The sequence below is a fragment of the Neltuma alba genome, unplaced genomic scaffold, assembly GCF_004799145.2.
Source record: "Neltuma alba isolate B1F8T4 unplaced genomic scaffold, ASM479914v2 tig00012167_pilon, whole genome shotgun sequence".
Taxonomy (NCBI): domain Eukaryota; kingdom Viridiplantae; phylum Streptophyta; class Magnoliopsida; order Fabales; family Fabaceae; genus Neltuma; species Neltuma alba.
Genome location: NW_021636714.1, coordinates 87306 through 100064, shown reverse-complemented (window position 1 = coordinate 100064; position 12759 = coordinate 87306). Strand labels below are relative to the sequence as shown.

Genomic DNA, 12759 nt, shown 5'->3' with positions numbered 1-12759 from the left:
CATTCATTAATCACTTATTTGGGAGCTGATAGGTTCTTTTTTTTTTTTGGCCCCCCTGTGAAAAGCCGAAGCACTTGGAACATAAAGACATCTACAGCCCCCTATATAATCTAAGAAACCTGGGGATTCATTTATTTTAAATATTATTCAAATATGTATATTTTAATATACAATACAGTATATTATATTTTATTTTTATGTGTTCCATTACATTCCAGTAGATAAGCTATATACTATAATACTGATTACTGAATGAACTATTAAGATCTTGCAGGCGAAAAAAAGTATTAATATTTTTTTTTAAAAATCAATTATATAAAATAAAATAAAATAAAAATATTATGTTCGGCCCTTCTCTTGCGATGTTGTTTCTTTCAGTCTTTAAGAAAAGGGTGAGGCTGTGGGTTTTGACCTAAATGCCATGGATGTGAAGGAAATGAATCTCTCAGCCAACCCCTCTCTCTGCTTGTTATCTCGAAGATCAATATTTAATGATTGGATCCAATATTCTATGAAAATATTATTATATTGTAATATTAAATAAAAACTATGTATAAATAAATTTAAATATTTAAAATTTTAACCTGAATAACTTAGAGTAGCAATGAATAAATAAATTATTAATTAATTAAAATGCTAAAATTTCATCAAAATAATTTAGAACAGTAATTTTTTATTATAATAAATAAGGGTAAAATTTGAAAGTCATTATATTAATGGAGAATTAATACAGTTTAATGTTTTTCTTAGTCTATATAGCATGTATTAGAAGTGCTCTATAAATATGACTAAAGAAGTATGAAATGTGCAATAAAATGGTATAGATGTAATTATAGAAATTAGATAATTAATTTATGCATATTAATGAAAAAGTTAATTATTTGTAATGAATGTGTATCAGTTTCTCTAAGATATCCTCTCTCTTTTTTTTATGAAAAAATTTTTGGAAAAGGGTTAGGCTCACCCACGATCCAAGAGCAGGGCGAAATCTCCCTTTCTCCTAGGTCATACCAATGCTGGGCAGGGCGAGTCGTCAATTACCCTCAGGCGTTTACTAGACACCCAGGAGCTAGGATGCCTCCCCAAGCGCCGCAACTGGAACCACAACAAAGTGGTACTCCCTAGGGATCGAACACATGCCAACTTGGTCATATGTTTCACCCTTTCGCCGACTGAACCCTCTTTAATTATTACTTCATTGATGGGAAACCTGACCTCTCTCATGTATATATACAATCAAAAAGATTCGTATATGTAATTAATGGGAATAATTTGAAAAAAATAAATTTAAAAGATAATGTATATTTAAAATCAAATCAAATACTCGAACTAATTCTTATAATTAATTAGAATCGGGGAGTACTACTATTACTCTTGATTAACTACTAGAGAGAGGATGAGATTTTAAATTAGTTTGGACAACGATAATGCAAAGAACGAAGAGAGGTGTTTGAGATTGAGTGCTCCCATGCATAGAAAGTAGAAGGGGGATTGGAATGACGTGGGGTGGGGGGATGGAATATGGGTGGAATGGCTAATCTAAATAAAAGATACGATGGGGAGACTCTGTGAGGCGAGATTGAACTCAAAGAGCTTGGGGATTCTGACATCAAAGGATCTTGATTATGATTCAGAGCCACGAAGAAGGAAGAAGTAATCCATTTGAAAGCGATAAAGTGAAGTGTTCCAGATACTCTAGCTGGACATTTTAACAGATTGGCTTTGTTACAAACATACATCAGGACTATTGGGGTTCCTTCCAATATTGATCTTGTTTTGGCCAAAAAAAAAAAAAATCTGCAGAAAGGATTGCCTTTTTCATCATTTGTCAGTGTCCAACTTTCGGAAGCGTTATGTTATAACATTCTCCACAATGGAAATTCTGGGCTCTCCTTTAATTTGTTCATTGTGTCTCGACATCTACTGTAACGGGAGATCCCATATTTCTTTTCCTCTTCTATAACAGTTTCACGAGACTGGAAGCACTGACACGCGCTTCTCAAATTGGGTCAGCAAGGAGGCCGGATGTCCTGTACAGTGGATTTTCATCAATTATATGTTGAGGAGTTGATGAAGCAACTTTCTTAGAAGATAAAAGGGACAAAGTTAAATTAAAAATTAATGCAAAACTAAGAGACAACATAATATTATTTCCCCAATGATCAACATATCTTGAAGAAAACTTTGGAGAGCCGGGCATAAGATTTGTTGGATTCTAGGAGCTCCTTCTGCACGGGAGCAATGCCAATTGGTAAAGGGGCAGCAATTAGTGTGGTGTAAATGCACACCTAGGGTAAGGAGATTAGATTACATAAGCCTCTCATAACTTTAAAATATCTAAAAAGCCTTCTCAATTTTTAAGATGCATAATAATTATTCCCTCTAAATCTTTAAATTTACGTGTACAACCCTCTAACTATCAATCAATTATATCTCTCAACTTTACACACACACACACACACATTTAAGTTCTTTAAATTTGCCAACAAATAAATAACTTTCTATGACTCATGTACAGAATGAACAATAAAACTAAATTAATAACAAAAAAATTATCTGTATAGATGCGAGAGTTTCAGGGAATTATGTGCCATGATTTAACCTTTTATTTTGTCCAGAAAAGAAGAATAAAGCGAGCAAGGAACAGGAAAAAAGGAGGGGGAGGCTTCGCTGGATTTACGAGGAACTCAGGAAAGATAAGAAGAATAGCGCATTTATGATTTTTGAGTGATGGAAGAAACGAAAGGACTCCATTCATTAATCACTTATTTGGGAGCTGATAGGTTCCATTTTTTCCCCCCTTTTGTGAAAAGCCGAAGCACTTGGAACGTAAAGACACCTACAGCCCCCTATATACTCTAAGAAACCCGGGGATTCATTTATTTTAAATATTATTCAAATATTTTTTTAATAATACAATACAATACAGTATTTTTTTAATTTTTTCATGTGTTCCATTACATTCCAGTACATAAGCTATATACTATAATAATCAATAGACTATTAATATCTTGAGGCCCCAAAAAAAATATTAATATCTCTTTTATAAAAATAATTATATAAAATAAAATAAAATAATAATATTCGGCCCTTCTCATGCGATGTTGTTTCTTTCGGTCTTTATAAAAAAGGCGAGACTGTGAGTTTTGACCTAAATGCCATGAATGTGAAGGAAATGAATCTCTCAGCTAACCTCTCCCTTTGCTTGTTATCTCGACGCCCAACATTTAATGATTGGATCGAATATTCTATGAAAGTATTATTATATTGTAATATTAAATAAAAACTATATATAAATAAATTTAAATATTTAAAAATTTAACCCGAATAACTTAGAGTAGCAATAAATAAATAAATAGATTATTAATTAATTAAAATATTAAAATTTCATCTAAATTGTTTAGAACAGTAGATTTTTATTATAATATTTGTGTTTTTTACTTTTTATCTTTTGTAAAGTGGTGTTTAGAAACCCTCAAAATTACCTAACAAAAGTATTTTCACGTGATTTGTTTTATGTAATTATTTTGCATTTCATAAAATTATTTTTAAAAGCAGATCTAAGAGAGTGTTTGGTTTTTTTCAAATATATTTTTTAAAACACTTTCACATAAATTAAAGGGGAAATTGCAAAAAAAGACCTTGGAATTGCAAAAACGCAGATAGGGACCCTTGACAACTTCACTATGGGTTTTGACAACTTCAGGGCATATTATTCTTGTCAAAACCCATAGTGAAGTTGTCAAGGGTCCCTATCTGCGTTTTTGCAATTCCAAGGTCTTTTTTTGCAATTTTCCCTAAAAAAATAAATTTTTTTATATAACTATTTTATATAATATAAAATTACTTTTGAGATCATAGATACTTCTCCCTAGAGCTGGGGTGTGAATTGTGACTTGAAAGGGGGGGGGACGACGTGGACATCGTACAGGGGCCCGCGTCTCAGAAGGGGGCACAATACGTTACTTTCCGTACCACGGAATGGAAAAAGTTGTATGGGATTACTTGCTTGCTAACGAAGGAGTCTTCTCCTCGAAGGAGTCTCAAAAGACGAAGAGCTGGACCAAGACTTAAGGCGACTCACTCATCAGCCATCAGTCACTCTCACATTGTCCTGTGTGTGTGTATCCATTCATATTTGTTCCAGTTGCGATGCGTTTCTGAAAAAATCTGGTTCAACCTTTGAGAGAAGTGAGTGATTAAGTAGACTACTGCGAATGGGGAGTCCAAGTCCGAAGGAACACATAGAGGAGATACGAAGGAACAAGTTCTCCATTGGAGGCCCAGAAAACCCTGTGATCCCCGATCTTCACGAAGCTGTCAAGAATCTCTCTGCCGAGTTGTATGCTAAAGATGTTCACTTTCTCATGGAGCTCATTCAGGTTAGTTTCCTTCTCTACTTATCCTTCATACCTTGTCATTTACTACTTCTACCTTCTTTATCTTAATATACCTCAAAGCTTGCAACTAGAATATGTGTGTGTGTGTGTGTGTGTGTGTGTGTGTGTGTGACCAAGCAATGTCTGCATTAGAGCTCGCTTATTATCATATATGTATTGGATATTTTGTATGTCTGCCCTCTACACGATGAAATTCCAGTGTGATTGCATAACCTTGTACGTTTTAATATACTGCTCTGGGAAATTTGTTTTTAAAATACTTAAGTTAAAATTAATTAAGCTCCATGTGTTTCACCAGCTTTCCTTAAAATTTTGAAAGGGAAATGACATTTGACTATCAAAATATTGAATTAATTTAATATTAGGATCAAAAGATTTGACAACACCAAAATAAGTATCAAAAGTCTTTTTAATGGTTTGATACTTTTATTCCTTGATTTGCTATTTTAAAACTACTAATTTGCAAATGAGATTTACCTATCTATAGGGGGGGGGGGGAATAACTTGTTAATGAGACCATAACTTCTCATGGTTTGATATTTATATTCCCTAACTTGCTATTCTGTGGTTACTCATTTACAAATGAGATTCATGAATATTTTTCATAACTTGCATTTGCCATTACAGAATGCAGAAGATAATCAGTATGATGAGGGGGTTGATCCAACACTTCAATTCATCATAACATCAAAGGACATAACAGCCACACGAGCTCCGGCCACATTACTCATTCTGAACAATGAGAAGGGTTTTTCTCCCGAAAACATTAGATCCATCTGCAGTGTTGGACGATCCACTAAGAAGGGCAACAGAAGAAGTGGTTACATAGGGGAGAAAGGTACTTTCTTACTCTTGATATTTCCTTAGCAGAGCATTTCCTTTCAACAAGAACCAAGTTCAAGTTCTTTTAATCACTAAAGATGAGGTAAATAGTTTAATAGTATTTTGAAGCCTAGATAAATGGCAATTCATATAACTAACTACAACTTGTTTTAATAGTATTGTGAGGTTCTGCAGAGGGTTGGGGGATATACTTACATAGATAGTTTTAGTTTTAATTTATCTACAACTATCTGAGCAATTGACCACGTTCCTATTTTACAAGCAGCGTCTGAAGCAATGTTGATAAAAGCTATTTTATGGTTAAATTGCAGGGATTGGTTTCAAGAGTGTATTCTTGATTACTGCAACGCCTTATATTTTCAGCAATGGATATCAGATACGGTTCAATGAGGGGCCCTGTCCCCATTGCGGTCTTGGATATATAGTGCCGGAATGGGTTGAGGAGAACCCAACACTTGAAGACATAGAGCAAATATGTGGTGGGGGTGCTTCCCTTCCAACCACAGTCATTGTATTGCCTCTGAAGCCAGACAAAGTGGGACCAGTGAAACAGCAGCTCTCCATCATTCATCCAGAAATTCTTCTATTCCTTTCAAAAATCAAACAACTTTCAGTGAAGGAAGATAACGACGATCCTAGGCTCAATACTGTAACTGCCATAGCCATTTCGAGTGAGATTGATTTTATGACAAGAAAAAACATGAATGCTGAGTCCTACATTCTCCGTCTATCTGCTGAAGAGAATGAGGATTCTGAAAAGGAATGTATGTACCACATGTGGAGGCAAAGATTTCCTGTAAGGCCAGAAAATCGAGTAGAAAGAAGAATGGATGTGGAGGAGTGGGTTGTCACGTTAGCCTTTCCAAATCAGGAGAGGCTTAACAGGGGAAGGAGTTCACCTGGGATCTATGCGTTTCTTCCTACAGAGATGGTAACCAACTTTCCTTTCATAATTCAAGCAGATTTTGTCTTGGCTTCATCAAGAGAGACAATTCTCTTGGATGATAAGTGGAACCAAGGCATACTCAACTGTGTTGCTTCCGCTTTCATGGATGCATTCAAATCACTTGTTATATCATCAGATGATGCTCCGGTGTCCAGTTTGACTCGGTTCTTTCAATTCCTTCCGGTCAATGATTCTTCCTATCGAGAGTTGAATAATGTGAGGGATACAATCAAAGCAAAAGTGGTTGAAGAAAGTATTGTTCCTAGTGAGACATACTCGAAGCAGAAGCACTTTTATAAGCCTCGTGAAGTTGGCAGACTATTGCCTGCTTTCTGGGATATTTTAACAAAGGCCAAAGAGGAAGGAGTGCACTTGGGAAACCTATCATCCCATGGAAACTATATTCTAAATTCTTCGTTTGACCAAGTTCAGTATGATCACATACTGGACTTCTTGGGTGTACATCCAGTCAACAGTGAATGGTATGCAAAGTGTATTCTGAGTTCTAATCTCGTGATGGGAGTATCAGAAGAAGTCTACTTGCAGCTTTTGCTGTTTGTTGCTGAGAATTGGGGGTCCAGGATCTGGTTCTCCAACATGAAGTACATTTCTGCAATCAAATATGTTGGTTCGGATGGAAATATGTCCTATTTCAATCTTGAGAAATGCAGAAGGGACCATGGTTCCGTGAAGATTCTCTTAGCTGATCCGAATCAATCCTGTCCTATCTCGTGGCTCATTTCATGGAACAAGGAATTCTCTTGTGCGGGCAATCATTATTTTATGCCAGAAAATACACAGAAGGCAATACAACAATTCCCTCGGAAACAGACTTTGTTGGGATGGCTGGAAAAAGAAATTAATGTTGAAATTTTGGGTGCAGAGCATTATGCAAATCGCGTTTGCAATTCTATCAGCAGTGACTGCCACCTCGCCCTTGCATATTCGCATTTCTTATATCACTCATTCTCAAAGCGATATTTGTCCAAGCGGCAGGTTGATGATCTATGCCAGTCCTTGCCACTAATAGACAATTATGGTCGCGTGTCCACATGCAGGCAGGGGGTTCTTGTGCCGGCTAAAGGGAGTAAATGGGCAGATTTGATTGTTTCTAATCCATGGAGGGATGAAGGCTATGTTGAGTTGAAAGAAGACTATTTGCACTCACGCTTCTATGCAAGCCAATATACCAAGCAGAACGAGCTCATGGGCTTCCTTGGAGCTCGTGTTGGAGCCTGTGATATACCTCACATATATCCTCCAAATGCTGGCTTTTCCTCGGTTAATAATCCTCTGACGAAGGAAAATGCTTTCTTGCTTCTGGGTTGGATACGGAATCTCAAGTATAGGGGAATTCTGCCAGAGAGGTTCCTGAAATCCATAAAGGAAGGTAGTTGGCTGAAAGTTACAATCAATGGGTATAGGCCACCTTCGAAGTCATTCTTAGTCGACTCAACATTGGGAAACCTTTTGCAAAATGGATCTGTTCTTGTCGACATTCCATTGGTTGATCAGAGGTTTTATGGGGATAAACTTGCTGAGTACGAGGACGAGTTGAAAACAATTGGAGTGATGTTCAGTTGTAAGGAGGCATGTGCATTTATTGGGAATGAGCTGATGTCTCGGGCAGCTTCTTTCACTTTAAGTAGAGATCAAGTTTTTTCGATTCTTAGATTCATCAGATATCTAAGGCGAAATTTTTTTCCCTTGGACGATTTTGTGAGCAGCATAAAAAATGGAAGGTGGCTCAAGACGGACCTCGGTTATAGGTCTCCTGGTAGAGCAATCTTGTATGATTGTGAGTGGGAAACTGCATCACAAATTAGCAATCTCCCTTTCATCAACAGATCTTACTATGGGGAAGAAATATATCAATTCAAGGAGGAACTTCAGTTGTTGGGTGTGATGGTTGGCTTTGGTGGAAGATACCAACTTCTTATAGACCACTTAAACTCACCCTCTAATTTGATCTGTTTCACGGCTGATGCTATTATCTTGATACTAGAATGCATGCATTTCTCAGGTGACTCCGGCAAGCTTGTTAGTGCGCTTCGAGGATCAAATTGCTTGATGACAAGCAAGGGGTTCAAAGCTCCCAGTGACTGTTACTTATCTGATCCTGGATGGGGTTGTATTCTAGAGGTATTCAATAGTTTTCCTGTGATTGATCATAAATTCTACGGGAACAAGATTATGAGTTACAAGGATGAGTTGAGGATAATGGGAGTGGTGGTTGATTTTGAGGATGCAATCGAAGCATTTGGAGTTGTTTTTGAGCAGAAGGCATCTCAAACTTCCTTGACCAAGCAACATGTTGAGTCATTTCTCTCCTGCTACAGACAACTGAATGAAGCTCGATATTCATTTCCTTTAAAGTTTTCGACCAAGTTAAGAAGTGCCAATTGGTTGCGGACGCGATTTGGTGCTTATAAGCCTTCCAAAGGTTGCATTTTGTTTGGTCCAGAATGGGAGTCTCTCTCTGCAATTACCCGTCTCCCCTTCATTGATGATAGTGATAATTTTTATGGCAAGGGCATCCATGAGTACAAGGAAGAGTTGAAAAGAATGGGAGTTGCTATTGAAGTGAAAGACGGACTCAAGTTAATCTCTGCTGGTCTAAGGTTTCCTTCAGATCCTTCCTCCATAACTCCTGAAAATGTGTTTTCATTGCTGGAATGCATTCACTTAATGCACGAGGGTCTTCAATCCTTTGATGAGGACTCTGCAAAACAGTTGTCGAAACGATGGTTGAAGACCAAAGGTGGTTATGAGACTCCAAAAAGATGTTTATTGTTTGATTCTCAGTGGAAATTGGAGCCAATGGATGGACCATTCGTTGATGAGACTTTTTATGGACCGAAAATTGCATCTTACAAAAAAGAACTCGTGGCAATAGGGGTTATTGATGATTGTCAGAAAGGGAGCTCAGTAATGGCTAGTTACCTCGGCTACCATTCTGAATTTTCTACCATAGTGCGAATTTACAGGTACTTGAGTGAATATGATTGGAAGCCTGAGAAAGAAACTGATAAAAGGAAAATGATGTGGATTCCAAATGGAGATCAAAATGGAGAGTTTGTCAATCCTGAAAACTGTGTCATCCATGACAAGGATAATCTTTTTAGTTCAAAGTTCTATGTTTTGGAGAGATACTACGAAAAGAAGTTACTTCACTTTTTCTCCTCAGCTTTGGGCGTGAGAAGCAATCCTCAGGTTGATGACTACATAGAGCTTTGGAAAGAATGGGAGAATTCAGTTGAACAAATTTCACAAGACAAATGCTGTAAGTTCTGGAGTTTTATTTTGCAGCACAACAGCCAGAAAACAAGGAAAAAGCTTTCTGAGAGCTTGATGAAACTACCCGTTACATCAGACTCCAGTGGAATACTTTTGTCTGACAAGTCTGATGTTTTTGTTGCTGACAACCTTTATATGAAGAATCTTTTTGAGAAACAGAGAGTATTTGTCTGGTATCCTCAGCCAAGCTTGCCATCATTGGACAGGCTTGAATTATTAGACATCTACAAGGAAATTGGTGTTTGCACTATATCTGAATGTGTACAGAAGGAAGAATCGTTTCAACTAGATGGTGCGCATTTCAATGAGGTGGAGCCAAGGAGTATCTTCATTGGAAAGGGGTTGGTTAAGCTTGTTCTTGGTTTTCTTGCTTGTTCTAGCCTCAACATGGAAGTAGAGAAGAGACACAAAGCTGTCGAAGGTCTTCTTGAGCTCAAAGTTTATGAGATGACTGAGCCAATCACTGTAAGCTATTGTTTGTCACTTTCATCAGGGAGGACCATTACCAAGAAGGCGAACAGGATGATGCGTTGGGAAAATTCCAAACTTTTCATCCAGCATATGGACTTGGAAACTGGAAATGCAAGCATGATCAAATATGCCACTTTTTACTCGGAAGCAATCTCTGTGGGCATACTGTGTGAGAATGTTGATCATGTAGGGGCACTTTCTGAGCTGATCAAGTTGGGATTTCTACTGAAGTTCGACGAGGAAGCAGTTGACTTCCTGATGGAATCCAGGGATTTGCAAATTTTCTTGGAAGATGGAGAATTCCTCAACGCTGCCTTTCCATCCAACTAGGTTTGCTGTGGATAGTTTCTGCAACGCTTGTTCTTCGATTCTGTAGCAGAGTCTATGTTATTTGAGTTTGATAAATTGCTAAAGGTTTCTTATGTTTGCCCTTGTGTGCGTTTTCATATTCAGAGAATATGATATTATGTGTTGCCATGTAAGACTTGGACGAGCTACTTATAGTTCGATTTGATGATGTGGTCAAAGTGTTCTAGATAAAGTTTTATGCTAATCAACATATGTTTGCAATAAGCTGCAGTATTCCTTCTCCAAGTCTTTTGTCTGGACAAGAGAAATTGAATTATGTGACAGACTACTGTGTAGGGTAAATCAATTTAGCATTTGAAAGAATCGTAAAATACATAATACCAATTACATGAAGAACAAAGACAAGCTATTTATGTTCTTCGTATTATTGATAACGGCATGCTCCCTAATAATCCACCTGATGAGGGGAACTCAGGAACAAAATGAAATATTCAGTGAAATGGAGAGTATCGGTTGGCTGGTCATTATTCTTTCTGATATCTATAAATGTCACAGTCATTTCATTGTTTTTGCAGCAGCAAGACGATTTCTGTCAACGCCAGCGCAAGAGCAACCCGCGTATAATGATTTAACAACGAGTGCATTCTTCACAACCCGGAATTTCTTCTTTCTGTTTCTTCTTCTCTTAACAGTTGATTGTGTTTCAGCGCACTGAATCGAGAAATAAGAAGAGAAATGTGAGGGGGGAAAATATCTTGAAACATTTTGTTATGCATACCGTCATTGTTGCATTTGGTGAAATAATAAATAAATAGACAGATAGATAGATAGATAAAATCAAGAGCGAAAGTAGAAATTGCTCACCTCGTTCAAGATTTTTGAGTTCTGTGATGATGCGGCACTACCTGTGCTGTCAACACTCGATGTCTTGACGTGCCCCGAAGCCGGGTTTTGCACACTCTCAACACTGACTGATTTCTGGTGCGTGATCATTTCTTGGCTCTTACCTGCATTTATTTAACACACAAGATTTTGTTTAAATTTGCAGAAGCACAATATCGAGGATCTTGTTAAACACACACACACAAAAGAACATGTTACAGTCAAGCTTGTTTGAATTTGCAGAAAACACTCACTTTCGTCCTTGTCATTCTGGGGAGAAGACAATAAATTCTAACGCTTGGGGAGCCTGGACATACGAGTCCGCCAAAATCAAAATCATCACCATCATCATTTTTCTCTTCTACTTGTTCATGCTCATTCACTGCAACTGTTTCCTCTGCTTCCTGAGTATCTTTGTCGTTGTCGGCGTTTATCTCTTTTTCTGGGAGCGCTTGTTTCGTGTTGCCATTGTGATTTTCTGCATCTGTGAAAGTTTCATATTCTGAGTCTGAGTCAGGCAATGGAGCCACTTTGTTGGTGGGTTCAACCTTGCTCGGAGAAGTCACCGCCGGCTGGTACACTGCTTCAACTTCACCGGAAGAATTAGAGTTAATATCTCCATCTTCCTTTAGCAGCTTTTTCTTCGAGAGGGTGGTTTCTCTCTGCATGGCGGCTGCTGGTCTCTGTCGGCGTTTTGTAATCTCCTCATAACGACGAAGAAAAAGGGGGCGAATTTTTTCAGGTACTACCCCTTCAACAGAATTCATCCTGGAACTACCACACCCCATTGCACGAGGAAGAAGAAGAAGATGATGATTGTGACGATTATGAGGTTGCAAGCAGAAGGATTAATTCTGCTGCAACTCTCAAAGGACTTGAAAATTCGTTGATGATGAGAGCAGGTGCAGCAAGATGGGGAAATATATAATGGCGTTGTGAATGTACAGAGTGTGATTGCAGGTGATGATGGATAATAATAGACAAGGTAAGATATTGTGATTTGATTCAGACTAAAGGTGTGTTTAGATGAAACCAAAGTGTAGTGTAGAAAAGTGATTTTGGAGAATAGATTTTGAGAAGAATAGATTCTGGAAAGAATAAGGGTGTGTTTGGGTGACACCTCAAACCATGGTTTGGGGACCCAAACTATGGTTTGGGTGACACCTCAAACCATGGTTTGGGGACCCAAACTATGGTTTGGGGTGTCAATCACCCAAACACCCCCTCTAAAAACCAAAATCATGGTTTTGGAAAAAGCAAAATTTTTTTGCTTTTGGAGGAAAGAGAGAGAGTGTGAGAGCCTATATGATATGTATCTTGTTATTTTTTTTATAAACATATTTTTTGATAAACATATTTAATCTTATATTTTATAAATATATATACACATTAATTATTTATTAATTATATTATCTTATGTATTATTAATTATGTTGGTAAAAAATATATTATTAACAATTTTATTCCTTCAAATTAAAATATATCATAAAATCTATTTTTTTTGTAATTATCATATTAAATTATGTCTTTTTTTTAGTAATTTGTATATAAAAAGTGCTTCTGATAACAACTATCCAAACATTCTCACTTCTCAGAATCATTTTTTTACAA

The 12759-nt window shown here is 37.1% G+C and overlaps 1 protein-coding gene across 1 annotated transcript; it reads left to right on the top strand.

The window, feature by feature from the left end:
- Positions 1 to 4121: 4121 nt before the first annotated feature.
- On the top strand, positions 4122 to 10399 carry LOC114724136 (uncharacterized). The gene is made up of 3 exons (XM_028910445.1): positions 4122 to 4382; positions 5028 to 5238; positions 5555 to 10399. Exons 1-3 carry the CDS (start codon positions 4218 to 4220, stop codon positions 10285 to 10287), a joined length of 5109 nt encoding a protein of 1702 aa, XP_028766278.1. The 5' UTR covers positions 4122 to 4217; the 3' UTR covers positions 10288 to 10399.
- Positions 10400 to 12759: the final 2360 nt, after the last annotated feature.